Source organism: Salvelinus alpinus, chromosome 31 (genome assembly GCF_045679555.1).
Source record: "Salvelinus alpinus chromosome 31, SLU_Salpinus.1, whole genome shotgun sequence".
Classification (NCBI taxonomy): domain Eukaryota; kingdom Metazoa; phylum Chordata; class Actinopteri; order Salmoniformes; family Salmonidae; genus Salvelinus; species Salvelinus alpinus.
This window is the reverse complement of record NC_092116.1, coordinates 20,416,705-20,434,475: the sequence shown is the minus strand read 5'-3', so window position 1 is coordinate 20,434,475 and position 17,771 is coordinate 20,416,705. Positions and strand designations below refer to the sequence as shown.

The following is a 17,771-nucleotide window of genomic DNA, read 5'->3' as shown; positions in this document are numbered from 1 at the left end:
CTACCTACCTGTTATGACGAGGGTCTCATTCTGTAGTCTCTTATAGCTGTCTTGTAGTTCAGTTGAGTCCTGTTCTAGACTACCTACCTGTTATGATGAGGGTCTCATTCTGTAGTCTCTTATAGCTGTCTTGTAGTTCAGTTGAGTCCTGTTCTAGACTACCTACCTGTTATGATGAGGGTCTTATTCTGCAGTCTCTTATAGCTGTCTTGTAGTTCAGTTGAGGCCTGTTCTATACTACCTACCTGTTATGATGAGGGTCTCATTCTGTAGTCTCTTATAGCTGTCTTGTAGTTCAGTTGAGTCCTGTTCTAGACTACCTACCTGTTATGATGAGGGTCTCATTCTGTAGTCTCTTATAGCTGTCTTGTAGTTCAGTTGAGTCCTGTTCTAGACTACCTACCTGTTATGATGAGGGTCTCATTCTGTAGTCTCTTATAGCTGTCTTGTAGTTCAGTTGAGTCCTGTTCTAGACTACCTACCTGTTATGATGTGGGTCTCATTCTGTAGTCTCTTATAGCTGTCTTGTAGTTCAGTTGAGTCCTGTTCTAGACTACCTACCTGTTATGATGTGGGTCTCATTCTGTAGTCTCTTATAGCTGTCTTGCAGGTCATGCAGTTTCCCTGTTATTAAAGAGCAAATAATATGGAGGAATAACATGAATGTATTTACATATCTAACCATAAAGTAAGTAAGTAAACCTTGTCCAATCTAGAATGACCTATTATCTAACCATAGTCCTATTAAAATTAAACAATATTTTATTCATCTATTACAGTGGAACTGCAGAATTTTAATCTGAGCCATTCCCCCATATGCAAACTGCATCTTAATGATTTATATGACGGATTCTCTGCAATATTTGTATAAGGGGTTGATCATGGTGAAGATCTCTGGATCATTGATATTCTCACCTGTTAGATTCTCTTTCATCTGGGCAAAGCGAGCCCCTTCAGCTTGAAGACTAGTCATGTTGGAAGCATCTGGAACAGAGACAAGGAGACAAGATGGAGGGTTGTTGTTTTTCTCTGGTGTTTGTCACTATCGTACCAACCTGAAATGTACTGGTCTGGGCTGGAATGGATATTTTCTTTGCACATTGTCATTTTCAGCAGAGTTCGAGGCCAGCAACTATGGTGGATGCATAACCAGTCCAGCTCGGTTCAGTAGTGTAAAAGGGTTCAGTAGTGTAATAGGGTTCAGTAGTGTAAAAGGGTTCAGTAGTGTACAAGGGTCAGGGTTCAGTATAATGGTTCCATACTCACAGAGGACTCCCAGAGTGATAGCCAGGCCCAGCAGTAGAACACAGAGACACACCAGGGTCGCCATGGGAACTCTCCCAGACCCTCCATCAGGGATTGTAGCCTTTGACCCCACTGGGGGAGTGGGGTCACTATTGCCAGGGTACCTTCCTGTAAAAGGAGTGGGTTTCAGAGGTTAAAAGGTCAAAAGGTTTGTTATATTCGGGGTAAACTTTGAACATTGAGATATTAAAGACATGATCAGATCAGACGCATAGTGTATAAGGAGTGAAAGCGACTGGGTTTTATGTCAGGAGGTAGTGGGTCTCTGTAGAAAGACAGATGGCTTTGGAATGTGTTGGGTGGATGGGAGGAGATCACAGGATTGCTATAGGGGAAGCAGATGGACATCTGTGGATTAGGCAAAGTAGGGGTTGAGGTCAGGTCAGGTCAGGTCAGATCCCCTGAAGTGAGAAATAAGGGTTTATTATCCTAGTACCCTCTTCCTGTGGAAGCATAAAATGTACTGTAAGGTTTTTTTTCCGTTTTTTTCCAAGGGGTGGATCAGCTTAATATTGTGGAAAGATTGTTGCTTCCATCAATGTAATTGTCTGCATCATTTCCAATCCCAAATATATATTTTTTGGTAAATATATATACCCATATACATACACATATGCATAAATATACACATACAGTGGGGAGAACAAGAATTTGATACACTGCCGATTTTGCAGGTTTTCCTACTTACAAAGCATGTAGAGGTCTGTAATTTTTATCATAGGTACACTTCAACTGTGAGAGACGGAATCTAAAACACCGTCAAACATGGAGGTGGAAACATTATGCTTTGGGGGTGTTTTTTCGCTAAGGGGACAGGACAACTTCACCGCATCAAAGGGACGATGGACGGGGCCATGTACCGTCAAATCTTGGGTGAGAACCTCCGTCCCTCAGCCAGGGCATTGAAAATGGGTCGTAGATGGGTTTTCCAGCATGACAATGACCCAAAACACACGGCCAAGGCAACAAAGGAGTGGCTCAAGAAGAGGCACATTAAGGTCCTGGAGTGGCCTAGCCAGTCTCCAGACCTTAATCCCATAGAAAATCTGTGGAGGGAGCTGAAGGTTCGAGTTGCCAAACGTCAGCCTCGAAACCTTAATGACTTGGAGAAGATCTGCAAAGAGGAGTGGGACAAAATCCCTCCTGAGATGTGTGCAAACCTGGGGCCATCTACAAGAAACGTCTGACCTCTGTGATTGCCAACAAGGGTTTTGCCACCAAGTACTAAGTCATGTTTTGCAGAGGGGTCAAATACTTATTTCCCTCATTAAAATGCAAATCAATTTATAACATTTTTGACATGCGTTTTTCTGGATTTTTTTGTTGTTATTCTGTCTCTCACTGTTCAAATAAACCTACCATTAAAATTATAGACTGATCATTTCTTTGTTAGTGGGCAAACGTACAAAATCAGCAGGGGATCAAATACTTTTTTCCCTCACTGTATAAACATACCTACTTTTTTTTAGAAAATACCTTTATTATTCCCCGCAAACCCTACCACCCTTCCCCCAATTGGAGTAAACTAAATAATAACACTTAGGCTTCTACCTTCAGTTTTTACATCTTATACACATTTCACAGACACAATCTATTTTACAATAGGTACATTTGGTTTGTTTTTAGTCCTTCCTCTATTTCTGATAGATTGATTCTATTTGTGACTGTGCTATTTCACAACATTTCTGAACCTATATACATTTTACAGACCCTGTATGTTTTACATTGGTTATCTTGTTATTAGTCCTACCCTTCAGCTCCATTCAACCCCTCCCATCTATCTCTCAACATCATCCATTTTGGATTTCTATTTGCCATATATTTTTTAACTGTGCTGTGATGCTTGACAAAAGTACTGAACCTTTCTATTCTCATAGCTTCTACAGATTGTAAATTAAAAATAAACATTTTTGCTAAAATAATCATTATATTATTGATTGATTGACTATGGCTTTTCAAATCACGCCAGTATTGCTATCTGCAGCGTTAGTTCTAGGCAAATGTTGCAATTCTTCAGCCATTCCTGGATCTGTGACCAAAAATGAGCTACATATGGATAATACCAAAATAAATGATCTAATGACTCTGCCTCCTCACAGCAGAATCTGCAGAGCTGGGAAGATTGTATCCCCCATATACTGTATATAACATTCTATTGGTTGCAAGAATTTTGTATAGTAATTTAAATTGAAAAATTTGAAGTTTTGAATCCCGTTGTTTTGTGTATCAATTCATAAATCATGTGCCATGGAATGGGTACATCAAAAATCTCTTCCCAACTATTTTGCAATTTATATGGCACAGCTGACAGTTTTTTGGTCCTTAAATCAAATTGGTATATGTTTTTATTTATCACACTTTTCTTTAATAATTTATGTTCTTTAATATAAGTTCCTTAGTTTTTCCCCTTCTACTTGCCTCTTCCATTTTTGTGGTAATGCTGCAAATAGTTGGTTGTAATTTTGGGTAGAGTAGACATTTACATATGTCTGTGTTAGCTGCATGTGTGACATAACTCCACCAGTCCTATTTATGATATCATTCACTAAAATTATACCTTTTTAAAAAAAATATTCGAAAAATACGTTTTTTTTATCAATTAGTATATTTGAGTTTAACCACAATATTTGTTGTATTATTTGTTCTGTCTTTTCAGGTGGATTAAACTGAAATTTTCTAAGGCTTGTTTAAAAAATAACTATATTTTGGAGATTATTTCCTTTTCAATCAACCGAAAGTGAGCAGGTGTAATCTGAATAAAGGGAAAAAGGCCATTCTTGAACATAGGATGCCAATTTACTAGAGAACCAGTTTGGATTTAAGTATAACTTTTGTATGATTGATGCCTTTAGTGAGAGGTCTAATGCTTTAACTTCTCTGGAATAGGTGGCAGTGTTTTCACGTGCAGATGAAAAGTGTGTCCAAAGTAAACTGCCTGCTACTCAGGCCCAGAAGCTAAGATATACATATAATTAGTAGATTTGGATAGAAAACACTCTGACGTTTCTAAAACTGTTTGAATCATGTCTGTGAGCATAACATAACTTATTTGGCAGGCGAAACCCCGAGGACAAACCATTAGGATTTTTTCTCTTTTCAATTGGTTTTCATTGGGAATCCAGATTTCTAAGGGACCTTCTTGCAGTTCCTATCGCTTTCACTGGATGTCAACAGTCTTTAGAAATTAGTTGAGGTTTTTCCTTTGAGAAATGAAGAAGTAGCACTGTTCAGAATGAGGGTAGAGAGAAGTGTACTCTTTGTTAGAGGCGCGTGACCTGAAAGCTCGCTACACTTTGTTTTCCTCCAGGTATTGAACACAGATCATCCCGTTTTAAATTTTATCGATTATTTATGTAAAAAAATACCTAAAGTTGTATTAGGAAAGTAGTTTGAAATGTTTGGACAAAGCTTACAGGTAACTTATGAGATATTTTGTAGTCACGTTGCACGAGTTGGAACCAGTGTTTTTCTGGATCAAACGCGCCAAACAAATGGACATTTTGGATATATATCGACGGAATTAATCGAACAAAAGGACCATTTGTGATGTTTATGGGACATATTGGAGTGCCAACAGAAGAAGCTCGTCAAAGGTAAGGCATGAATTATATCTTTATTTCTGAGTTTTGTATCGCGCCTGGAGGGTTGAAATAGGATTGTCTGTGTTTGTTTGCTGGGGTAATATCCTCAGATAATAGCATTGTTTGCTTTCGCCGTAAAGCCTTTTTGAAATCTGACACATTGGCTGGATTCACAACAAGTGTAGCTTTAATTTGGTGTATTGCATGTGTGATTTCATGAAAGTTAAATTTTTATAGTAATTTATTTGAATTTGGCGCTCTGCATTTTCCCTGGATGTTGGCCAGTGGGACGCTAGTCCCACATATCCCAGATAGGTTAATATTTAATAATTTTTGCCCTCCGAATTAATATTCGTCATATAAATAAATCTGGCTTGTCATTCCCAAAAAAATTGAATATTTTTTGTTCATATAATATAAAAAGCAAGTCACTAGGTTTAGGCAAAACCATAAGCAAATAGGTAAACTTTGATATGACTAAAGAGTTAATCAGGGTGGTTTTTCCACAAATAGACAGCTTTTTTCCTTTCTATGGTAACAAGATCTTATCTGTTTTTGCTAACTTTCTATAAAAATTTATTGGAGTGAGATCATTTCTTTCTTTTGGGATTTGTATACAGAGTATGTCCACATCTCCGTCAGACCATTTAATTGGTAAACTACACGGTAATGTAAAATGTGCTTTTTTTGTGATCCAATACGTAATATGGTACACTTATCATAATTTGGTTTTAACCCAGTGAGGATACCAAAAGTATCTAGATCCTCTATAAGGCCGTGGAGAGATTCTAATTGTGGTTTTAAAAGAAAACATGAATCATCAGCGTACAATGACACCTTAGTTTTTAAGGCACGGATTTCTAATCCCTTAATATTATTGTTTGATCTAGTTTTAACAGCTAACATTTCGATGGCAATAAAAATAGATATGCAGATAGTGGACAACCTTGTTTTACTCCTCTAGATAGTTTAAAACTTTCTGAGATGTAGCCATTATTTACTTTTTTACACTTAGGGTTACTATACATAACTTTAACCCATTTTATAAGAGATTCCCCAAAATGGAAATATTCTAGGCATTTGTATATAATCTCCAGTCGTACTTTATCAAAAGCCTTTTCAAAATCAGCTATGAAAACCAGACCTGGTGTCCCCGATATTTCATAGTATTCTATTGTTTCCAGTACTTGTCTTATATTATCTCCAATGTATCGTCAATGTAAAAAACCTGTCTGATGAGGATGAATAATATCTGACAATCATTTTTGTATTCTATGCGCTAAGCATTTTGCTACGATTTTTTGCATCACAATACTGAAGTGTAAGAGGTCTCCCATTTTTTAAATGGTCTGGATCTTTATATATACCACTTGGGTCCTGTTTCAGTAATATTGATATCAGACCTTCGTGTTGCGTGTCTGATAATCTACCATTTATATAGGAGTGGTAAAAAATTGCTAATAATGGTCCACTGAGTAAATCAAAAAAAGTTTTGTATACTTCCACTGGTATGCCATCCAACCCTGGAGTTTTCCCAGCCTTAAAGGCTTTAATTGCATCACAAAATTCCTCCTCTGAAAGTTCCTCCCCTTCACATGAGTCTTTCTGTACAGATGTTCATTTTACATTATTATTAGGAAAAAAATCCATACAATTAGTTTCAGTTAGTGGAGATGGAGGAGACCGAAAAGAAAACATATTCTTAAAGTACTTTACTTCCTCTTTCAAAATATCATTCAGTGAATCATGCGTGACTCTCATTTGTAACAAGTTTCAATAAAACATTTTTTGTAGCATTTCTATGTTGAAGATTGAAAAATAATTTGGTGCATTTTTGCCCATATTCCATCCAGTTCGCTTTATTTTTATAATATGTTATACTGCATCTTTCTTGAATAAGTTCCTCCATTTCTTTTTGTTTTTCCTCTAACTTAATCTGTGCCTCTATGGTACAATTTTTATTGCTATCTAACTGTACAGTTAGTCCTTCAATTTCCTTTGTTAATATGGACTCTTGATCTAAATTGCTTTTGTTTTATAGAAGAAAACTGATTTGCATGGCCTCTAAAGGCACATTTAGTGTGTGTCCCATACAATAAGGGGATCTGCTGTAAGAGAGATTAAAGTAGATGTGACGCGTCAAAATTTGATTGATGACCCTATGTGAACTCTATGTGAACCCTATGTAGTGATGACGTGTGCATGTCTTCTGGTCAGGCAAGCCTGGTTAGGTGGGGGCTATGGGGTGAGTAAGGGTCCATTTGACAGGTCAACCGTTAATGATTGATGACCCAAGCCTGATTTATGACCCTATGTAATGATTTATGACCCTATGTCATGTAGAAGGGTGCATGCCCAGGGGGGTCGGGGGGGTTGAGTAAGTGACCATGTGTCAGGTCAACCTGTTACTGTTTCTCACGGTTTGGGTTGGTTAATGCCCCTTATAAAGCACCTGAACAATTCCTGTTTAAGACTGTACAAGATAACCCCCTGAATATTAAACAAAAATGACACCTATGCCAATTTTAGGGATCTTATGCTCGGCTTGTCATGTACCCAGTGACCAAAGCCTTGAAGAAGTTCTGTGTGAAGCTCCAGAATGTTTTAAAGGATTTTTGGGTACGAGTGAGGGCCCTATGTCTTACATATTCCACCCTGAGGATTCTACGGTAAAGATATTCACAGACAGTGGATCCAAACCCATTTATCAGGCAAAACCTGGGATTTTTTCTCCGGCTCTGGGGATGAGAGAATGGCTAAAGATCAGGCTGGCGCTATGTAAAATTGAACAGGTTCTGAGTGGTACACAGCTGCCGGGCTATGCGTTGGAAGAACAGGTCTGCGGACGCAGTGATCTGAAAGCTCTAAGAATCGCTTCAATGGACTATGCCCCTAATAACAAAGTGACAATTTTAGCCTGTGAATTTTATGATGGTGCTAATGCTACAAAGTCTGTCAATTCTCCTGTAGCTTCCAGAGCCTGCAAAGAGGTAAACTTTTTTATGCCTGTGTTTAGTTTTAAATGGTTGGATTATCCGATTTTCATAACCCTTATGAATGAGCTGGACATTCTCTTCCAAAATGGGGAACAGTTAAAGCGCTGGGCGAGGCTTTCCTTAAGACAGAGTCAAGACCAAAAGGCCCGACGGAGGATCTACCCCTGGAGTGAAAACTTACCAAGTGTTGATGGACCTAGCAAGAGAGCCTTGCCTTTTGAGGGCGAACTCGACACGGACAATGGGGGGTGGTTGCATAAGCCCCCTGGATCTGTAAGAATGGAATCGTAAAATACCTTAAGAATGTAAGGATATAAAATGTATGTACTAAATATTTTGAATGAAATAAAGGGTTTTTAAAAGCCGAATCTCACCACGTTATGAACTCTCGCGTTTGTTCACTCTTAGCGCAGTCTGTCCCTGAGAAAAAACTTGCGGAAAAAGCCATGTGCGCGCGTATGTGCGTGAGGGAGTTTTCTTTAGTGGCTGTGTGTGTTTCAAAAACAGAAAAAGTGGGGGCTGGGGTGTGTGTTAAAAAAATACCCTTGCATCTGCGCTCAAGGCTCTCTCTCTCTCTCTCTCTCGCTCTATGCCGGGGGGGTCGTTTGAAACCAAGGTTTACACTAGCCTGCAAAACAGATGCCTACCCCCCAACAATAATATTGTGTCTTACGACTCCTAATCTTAAAGGCCTTTCATAAAACTATTTTTTAGGTGGGCTAAAAAGTCATTCATCCCAGCGATGTCGAGACCACCCCACCCCTGCATCTAGGTGCTAGCACCCCGGAGATTTTAGAAGATCCAAAAGGATCCTAATGTTTAGACACACCCAATACCATGTGTTTGAAATGTGTCAAATATACCATGGGCGGGGGTATAGCCCGAAAAAACGACAAACCCCAAATGCTATGTAAAAATCATTCAGGGGTTTTTCTCTAGGTCGTAGGGTACAAAAGCGCTAGAAACCAGGGGCAATGTTACAAACGTTTTAGCGACGCTACAAACTTCCCCTACAGCATCCCCCAGGAATAGTTAACGGACTGAAGCGTTAAAAAGATAATCTGGGAAAACAGTCTAATGGATCTATCGCAAGGTGAGTTCTTGAAATAAATCTTTATATTAGATTTGGTTGTTGTGGGGAATTGTTTGAAAAGCGTGGTATGTTATAGAAATATTAAACAATCATTAGGACCAGTATGCTTACCGTATAACAAGGCAATATTAGCTAAAGTGATTATAGCTTTAATATTGTCGAATGTTTTATAGATTCTGAAGCATTCACGCAGATACTCCGAGGTATAACTGAGCTCGAACCATCCAATGGGGCTCCGGAACAAATTGCAGACAAACAAACGCCTACCCTGAATTGTAAACGTAAGTAAGCTCCAAGAATTCCATACATAAAAATATTTATACCTTAAAAACAAAAAGTGTGGGCATCTTATATTAAAAGTTATTTTATATGTTTACAGAGGACCTAAAGCCTAGAAGGTTAAACGAGGCCCTATGGAGCCTGAACGGTTTCTGCCAAGCATATGACTACGAGACAATTATCCCCTATGACCCGGATGTTTTTACACACAAGCCACGAACACAGGATTTAAACGGCAGGTCAACTCCCCTGGGACAGGACAACGGTGTCCCCCATATTTCTAAACACCAAAGGATAATTAGTGCTCAGATCCACAGTTCCGCTTCACCCGAACAATTCTACTTGGCCGATATTCACGAGACCTCGTTCCAAGGACAAGGTATGAATCAATTATATATTATTATTTATAGCGATATTTTATTATTTTATTATTTATATATTTTTTTATGCCGGAATATGTTAACTTCTTGGGACTATAGGGGGTGCTGTTCCGCATTAGCATATTTGGGTCTCCAAATTAAACTGCCTCGTGCTAAATTCTTGATCGTACAATATGCATATTATTGTTATTATTGGATAGAAAACACTTTCTAGGTTCTATAGACGTTGGAATTTTGTCTCTGAGTGGTACAGAACAATATCTACAGCACTTTTCATGACAGGGGTCAGATTTCAGAAGTTTTTACCCCTGATCTGGAGTCTGTTTTTAAGGCGACAGTGAATGCTATGAAGAAACCGACACTGCCTACGTCTTCCTCTGGGTGTCTGTACGTCATCACGTTTTGAATGGAGTCTATTGCACAATCCCAGCCCATATAAAACCACAAAACGTGGGAGGACCTCTCTCTCTTCTCCGCGCGCCACAAGCAAGATGGACATCGGACCTGCCTCATTCCAAATCGTTGTTTATCTAGTTATATTTCTCCGGTCATGTTTTCAGTCGTTATAGTTGTTAAAAACATCATAATGTAGTTAATTTGAACCGTTTTATAGCAATTTATATCCGTTTAGTGCGATTCTGAGGAATTTATTTGTCGTGCACTTTTTAGCCTTGGAAACGTTTCGGGGTGTCGGTCGTTGGTGGTGGACATTTCGAAGGACAGAGGACATCTATCGACCAAAAGACGTTTATAACATAGAAAGGATACATTGCCCAAGAATCTGATGGAAGAACAGCTCAAAGTAAGCAATATTTAATATGATAAATCGTTGTTCTGTCGAAATATTTTAAACGCATATTTCGCCATTTTGTTTGGTATAGCTTCACTTGGCGAACCCTGTATTGAAAAGTAAGGATAATTTAAAAAATGTAAATCAGCGGTTGCATTAAGAACTAATTTGTCTTTCGATTCCTGTCAACCCTGTATTTTTTTGTCAAGTATATGATTAGCTTTCGATTAAACTAGATCACTCTGAAAGCTGACGTTCCTCATTTTGAGGCTTGAGTTGTGACTATTTCCATTGTATAACCACGGTTTTGTATGGCTAAATATGCACCTTTTCGAACAAACTGTATATGTATGTTGTAAAATGATGTTACAGGAGTGTCATCGGAAGAATTCTGAGAAGGTTAGTGAAAAAATTAATATATTTTGGCGGTGATTACGTTATAGCGCTCTTTGGCTGGAATCGATGCTCTGGTAACGTTTGCACATGTGGTATGCTAACTTATCGATTTATTGTGTTTTCGCTGAAAAACGCTTAGAAAATCTGAAATATTGTCTGGAATCACAAGATCTGGGTCTTTCCATTGCTATGCTTTGTCTATTCTTATGAAATGTTTTATGATGAGTAAATTGGTCATACACGTTGCTCTATCTAGTAATTCTAGTCGATTTGTGATGGTCGGTGCAATTGTAAACTGTGATTTCTACCTGAAATATGCACTTTTTTCTAACAACACCTATCCTATACCATAAATATGTTATCAGACTGTCATCTGATGAGGTTTTTTCTTGGTTTGTGGCTATCAATATCTTAGTTTAGCCGAATTGGTGATAGCTAGAGGTGGAGAGAGAACATGGTGGACAAACAAAGATGGTGTATTCTGCTAACGTGGTTAGCTAATAGATTTACATATTGTGTCTTCCCTGTAAAACATTTTAAAAAACATAAATGATGGGTTTATTCACAAGATCTGTATCTTTCATCTGGTGTCTTGGACTTGTGATTTAATGATATTTAGATGCTACTATCTACTTGTGAAGCTATGCTAGCTATGCTAATCAGTGTGGGGGGGGTGGGGGGTGCTCCCGGATCCGGGTTTCTGAGGCAGTAGAAGTTAAAACAAGGCCTTATATTGTTTTTTTCAGGCTCAACATCTACCGAACCTGCAGATGCTGTAATACTGGCTGAACAAAGACATCAGCCCCTGGTTTCAGAACTTCTTCAGAACAGCCCTCGTCAAAAAAGCCGAGGTATTTAATTAATGTATTGTTAATATATAGGCTTATATCTGAAATGTATTTGGCATTTTTAACATATTTTAGGGTTAATAACCTATTTTTTGTATGTATTATTTTTATTTCAGACTCCTCACCGGCTTATAAAGACAACGCACAAACATCGGAGGATGCCCAGACAAGCATCACCGAGGAGGCTCCAAAGACACCAGTCAAGAAAACAGCGAAACCTGATGATTTCAAAGATTTAAATGACATTTCTGAGGTAGACGATTTGATGTTCTGTGAAGCTGCCAACCTTCTTGAATCGGCCAATTCTGTGGGGGCAACAGCAGATTCTGAAATAGACCAAGACCGTTTTTTCAAAGCGTTTACCCTGGGTTTAAAATCACGAAAGGCTCTACTCCAGAGGCGCATGTGTATTCTACTCGAGCATCAATACAATCAGGATGTGTCATTCTGGCGTAGCGAGCTACCCCGTATGTTAAAAAACATTAGGGCTAAAACAAGCAAATACCGCCGTTAAAAAACACACATGTAAACACACACACATCCTTAATTAGACAAATGGCGCCCCCTATAGACCTAAGCGAGACAATTGAAACCCTCTTAGCCATGATCCCTACAGAGCTCCAAGATATAGTTAACCATATGAATGATTCGGGGGTAATTGACATAATGACAATAGATGAAAATCTATTATCACAGATTCCCTCCGAACTCATAGACATTATTACACGTATGAATGAGTCAGGGTCTTCCGAGGAAAACATGTTATCACAGATTCCCGAAACCATCATATCTCTAATTACCCAGCTTAACGCGAGCCCTAGGTTTAATTCGGCCCCACATACACCTCTAAGACAGCCTTTAACAACATTGTCCGAAGAGTCTGAAACCCAATATGATGTTTTTGAACAGTTGGACAAATGTCTAGCAAATCTGGAGGGGGGCGGTCTTGAGCTCAGTGTACAGAACGAGAGACCTAGGTTTAATTCGGCACCCCAGACACCTATAAATCAGCCTTTAACACCAATGTCCGAAGAGTCTGAAACCCAATACGATGTTTTTGAACAGTTGGACAATTGCCTAGCAAATCTGGAGGGGGGAGGTCTTGATCGAAGTGTACATGTTTTGCGCCGAAATAAATTCAACAATATTGAGGTTCGACAGTTTTTCAATTTCGCATGGGGGGGTCAGATTCGGGAATATGCTGTGTTTTACGTAATGCTTATGGACACTTTGAATGAACTGTTAGCTAGGATTAGAGATTATAGCGAACCTAGGGATCTCTTACAGTTGGAAATTTGTGGAGACAGTCTACAGAGCAAGGTATCGCTTATTTTACAGAATGGTGAAGCAGATCTTGAACAATTTGTTAACCTGCTAGAACGCCTTGTTCAGTCAAATTTAAACGTGCTAGCAGATAGGACCCTCGAACTTGTAGTACAATTAGTACGGCAACCACAAGGGGGCGGGGGTCAGAGAAGAAAGCTCGATAGTCTAATGCAGACCGAAATCATAAGCAATAAAAGGGCCTATCTCATAAACGTTCCCAATCCAGGTAATAAGCTATGTTTTGCCATAGGTTTGGCCCACTTACTCAGCCCCGGATGTACTGATCAAGCCGCGTTACAAAAAGCTCGAGAGCTACAAACTGCGGTGGGTCTCGGTATACAGGATGCTGTGGCTTTCTCAGACATAGTCAAATTTGAAAACTTTCTGAACATCAAGATTGTGGTTTTGTACCACAGTAGGGCTAATGACGCTCTCTTGAAGTTCCAAAATATACCCGAACCACATCCTAAGACTATGTACTTTTATGTGCAAAATGAGCATTACTATGCCGTAACTAACATCACAGCGTTTTTAGGCGCTCCATATGTCTGTCCAGCCTGTCATACCGGCTACACACGCATGGGGGGGCACTCGTGCCGTTACAACTGTTCAGTATGTCTGGATAAACATTGCCCTATGCAGCCGCTAAACTTGACCCCCTGTGCGGATTGTCACCGCACATGTCGTTCGGCCTACTGTTACGAAAAACACAAAACTGAAACATGGCATCCCAAGGCATGTAAATCTGTAAGCAGTTGTGACATTAACAAGAAATGTCCAAAATGTCATTGCAATTACAACCTTAAAATAGATAGCCCTAAACCTCATGTTTGTGGAATTATACACTGCCCAATCTGTAAAGGTCCTTTGAAAAGCAGAGACGCGGAAGTGGTTCAAGAAGTAACACATGAGTGTTACATTCAGCCCTTGGCTGAAGATGAACATACAGAGAAATATGTGTTTTATGATTTTGAGACAAATCAGCAATCAGGGGTTCATTTGCCTATTTTTGTGTCCACCATGACTTTCAAGGGTGAAAAGTGGTCGGCCGAGGGACCCAATTGTGCCCGGCTCTTTCTAAAACATTTTAGAAAAGCCCAGTACAGAAACTTCACATTTATAGCTCACAATGCTAGAGCCTATGACTCCTATCTGCTTCTGAACCCTTTGATACAGCAAGGCGTGGCCCCCAGTGTCATAGCTCAAGGGAGTAAAATATTATGCTTTGTTGACCCCGCCTTCAAACAGAGATACATTGACAGCTTAAGCTTCTTACCCATGAGATTGGCTCAAATGCCAGAGGCCTTGGGTTTTGAAAACTCTGTCAAAGGCTATTTCCCTCATTTCTTCACATCTGAGGAGAATCTACATTATATAGGATCTTATCCAGCCCCCGAAATGTACGGGTGTGATCAAATGTCTCCCAAAGAGCGGGAGAGATTCTTGACATGGTACGAGACCGTAAGACATGGCACTTTTGATTTCCATAAAGAGATGGAATCATACTGTGACAATGACGTTGTTATACTTCGTGAAGGATGCCTCAGATTCAGAGAAGAGGTAATCAAAGATGCGGGCATTGACCCCTGGAGCTGTACAACTATTGCATCAGCGTGCATGAAAACCTATCGTACACACTATCTAACTCCTGCATCTATAGCTATCCCATCGCCAGACAACTACCGACGCCAATTCAAGGCCTACTCTAGTGGTTCCATTCAATGGTTGGAGTACTTGGCCCAGGATAAAGATATTTTTATCCAACATGCTTTGAATCGGGGGGAGAAGGCTTTTGGGCCTTACCATGTAGATGGATACACACAGATTGACGGGGTTGAGACAGTGTATGAGTACAACGGTTGTTTCTTCCACGGTTGTAAATTATGCTTTGTCCCCCAGGCCTTGTGTGTCCTAACCCAAAAGACTTTTGGGGAAATGTACCAAGAGTTTCAAGACAAACTGAATTCTTTAAAGGCTACTTACGGGTTAAAAGTTGTGGTTTTGTGGGAGCACGAATGGACAGCCCTCAAAAAGGCGGATCCTAGTGTTAAGGCCTTCCTTACCCATTATGACCCTCCAGAGCCCCTGGAACCGCGACAGGCCTTGTTTGGAGGCCGGACCAATGCTTTGACATTGCGTTATGTAGCTCAACCCGACGAGACAATAGGCTATGTAGATTTTACTTCCCTATATCCTCATGTAATGAGTTCCTCATTCTATCCTATAGGGCATCCTGAAATTATTCACAGCGACTTTGACGAACCCCAAAATTATTTTGGTTTAATCAAAGCGACTGTCTACCCTCCTAGGGGGCTGTTTATACCTGTGTTGCCTTACAAGGGTCCTAAAGGAAAACTTTTCTTTCCCCTTTGTCGCACATGCAGTGAAAACAACAACCAGGAAAACCCCTGTGATCACTCAGATCAACAAAGAGCCCTGACCGGTGTATGAATCACTGTAGAATTCTCTAAGGCTTTAGAGAAGGGGTATCGTGTGGCCAAAATCTTTGAAGTGTGGAACCTTTCCAGGAAATCAGACACACTTTTTAAAGAGTACATCAAAACCTTCTTGAGATGCAAGCAGATGGCTTCAGGCTATCCTGCATCGGTCACAGATCAAGAAAGTAAAGACCAGTACATTCAAGACTACCATGACAGAGAAGGCATACTTCTTGACCCTGACAGAATAGAGGTCAACAAAACCAAAAGAAATGTGTCGAAATTGTACTTGAACTCCCTTTGGGGGAAATTAGCGCAGAGATGCAATATGCTAACAACTTCGATCATTAAAGACCCCGAAGAATTTTTGGAATTTGTTTTTTCGGACCAATACGAAATTTCACATTTTTCCTTCTTGAGTCAAGACATTGCCTTGGTGCAATGGAGGCGCCACCAAAAGTGGGTTCTACCCCCGGGTAATGTAAATGTGTTTCTTGCAGCATTTACCACAGCCTATGGCCGACTTGAACTGTACACCCTCATGGAACAGCTTCAGAGGCGGGTTCTTTACCACGACACAGACTCTGTGGTCTATGTAAGCAAACCGGGGGATTGGAACCCCCCACTTAGCAACTATCTTGGGGGTTTAACGAGTGAACTCGAAGAGGGTGACCATATTACAGAATGGTCCTCATGTGGTCCAAAAAGCTATGCTTTTAGGACTAAAGCCAATCACGTGGTGTTGAAAGCCAAAGGCGTGACTCAAAACTATGAAAATGCCCCGCGTGTAAACTTGGAATCAATCACGCGCTTGGTCGAGGGGTTCGTAAAGGACAAGAATAGTGACTTGGAGATTTTGAGCTCCTACAACAAAATAGTGAGGGATAAAAAGGGGTTCCATCTAAGAAACGCACCACTCACTAAAAGATTCAGGGTAGTCTATGACAAGAGACAGCTATTGCCTGACGGTACCACATTGCCCTTTGGCTACTGACTTATGCTACAACCCCCAGTGTGTCTTAAAGCTTAAGATATTATGACTGCTGTCGAGGGTTTTGACCCCCGTCTACAATTGCCTTTTTCAGCATTAATTGCAGGCCCTTCAAACAGTGGTAAAACTTTTTTTGTAAAAAGTATTTTAGAGAATTCTGAACATGTGTTATCTCAAAAGCCTGACAATATTGTATGGTGTTATTCATGTTACCAACCTCTGTATGATGAATTATTGAAGACAATAAAAATCAAGTTTGTTGAAGGAATACCCGATTCTCTGTCTGATGATGAACTTCTACCCCCACATGTAAATAATCTGCTGGTTTTGGACGATATGCTATTTGCTGGTAGCGAACACCCCGAAATTGCACGAGCTTTTACCCAATATACTCATCATAGAAACCTGTCCGTGCTTTACTTGGTCCAGAATGTGTTTCACCAAGGTAAAAATAGTCGGACCATTAGCTTGAATGCCAACTACATGGTATTGTTTAAAAATCCTAGAGACAAACTGCAAATTAGCACTCTAGCTCAGCAGATGTACCCTGGACGGAAATCATACTTTATGGAGAGCTATGAGGACGCTACCAAAGAGCCATTTTCTTATTTAATCGTGGATTTAAAAGCAAATACTCCAGAACACCTTAGGCTACGTACAGGGCTGTTTCCGGGGGAGAGGCCTGCTGCATACCTTCCTAAAAAGTAAACGCTATGTCTCTGCGTTTAAAAAGAAACCTCCCCCTCTTGAGAAGGCTAGTTGGGTCTACAGCTAAAGAACGGAAGGCCATCTTGGGTCGCTGTTCTTCAGATCTCATATTAGCCCTATGTGAGATTGCTTTGAATCTTCTCAAAGGACGCATTCCACTCACCCTGAACCAATTGAAAAAATTAAAGAGACAAAAGACCGCGATCAAACTCTTTGCCAATAAAAGGGCCAGTCTTCAAAAGAAAAGACATAGTATACAACAGTCTGGGGGTTTTCTTCTGCCTTTACTAAGTATAGCCGTGCCCTTCATCACCAGCCTTATTGCGGCCAGACGTGGGGGTTGAACACGCGGTGTGATGGCCACTAAAATGTACTTGGTGCCTCAACAAGAGTTGCATAGACTTAAAAAACAAATGCAGGGTCCTGAAAATATCAGACAAACAGCTGAAAATGATTTGGATACGGCCATGAAGGATGTCTTGAACCGAAAAGGATTGAACCCCTATGATAAGATTAAAAAATACACAAACCTAATGCAAAGGTATTTGACTCGGGTAAAACAAGGGGAGAGAGAGACTAGCCATTTAACCCTTTCCCTACCGGACCCTTTAACAGATGTCGAACCTAACGAGAGCCCGGC

General features: G+C 40.0%; 2 protein-coding genes and 1 long non-coding RNA gene across 4 annotated transcripts in view; 2 read left to right on the top strand and 1 right to left on the bottom strand.

Moving 5' to 3' along the window:
• Positions 1-17,771, top strand: part of LOC139561091 (mucin-1-like) — a 154,165-nt gene that overhangs the window by 80,267 nt on the left and 56,127 nt on the right. The window lies entirely within an intron of this gene.
• Positions 1-17,771, bottom strand: part of LOC139561089 (asialoglycoprotein receptor 1-like) — a 43,676-nt gene that overhangs the window by 9,435 nt on the left and 16,470 nt on the right. For both annotated transcript variants that reach the window (XM_071377931.1, XM_071377932.1), the window contains exons 3-5: positions 1,267-1,413; positions 916-984; positions 562-624 (exon numbers count right to left, since the gene is read on the bottom strand). In XM_071377931.1, coding sequence (XP_071234032.1) covers positions 562-624; positions 916-984; positions 1,267-1,413 — 279 coding nt within the window. The remainder of the gene's footprint in view (positions 1-561; positions 625-915; positions 985-1,266; positions 1,414-17,771) is intronic.
• On the top strand, positions 10,759-16,691 carry LOC139561096 (uncharacterized). The gene is made up of 2 exons (XR_011672059.1): positions 10,759-11,671; positions 11,785-16,691. It is a non-coding gene; the product is annotated as an uncharacterized lncRNA (long non-coding RNA).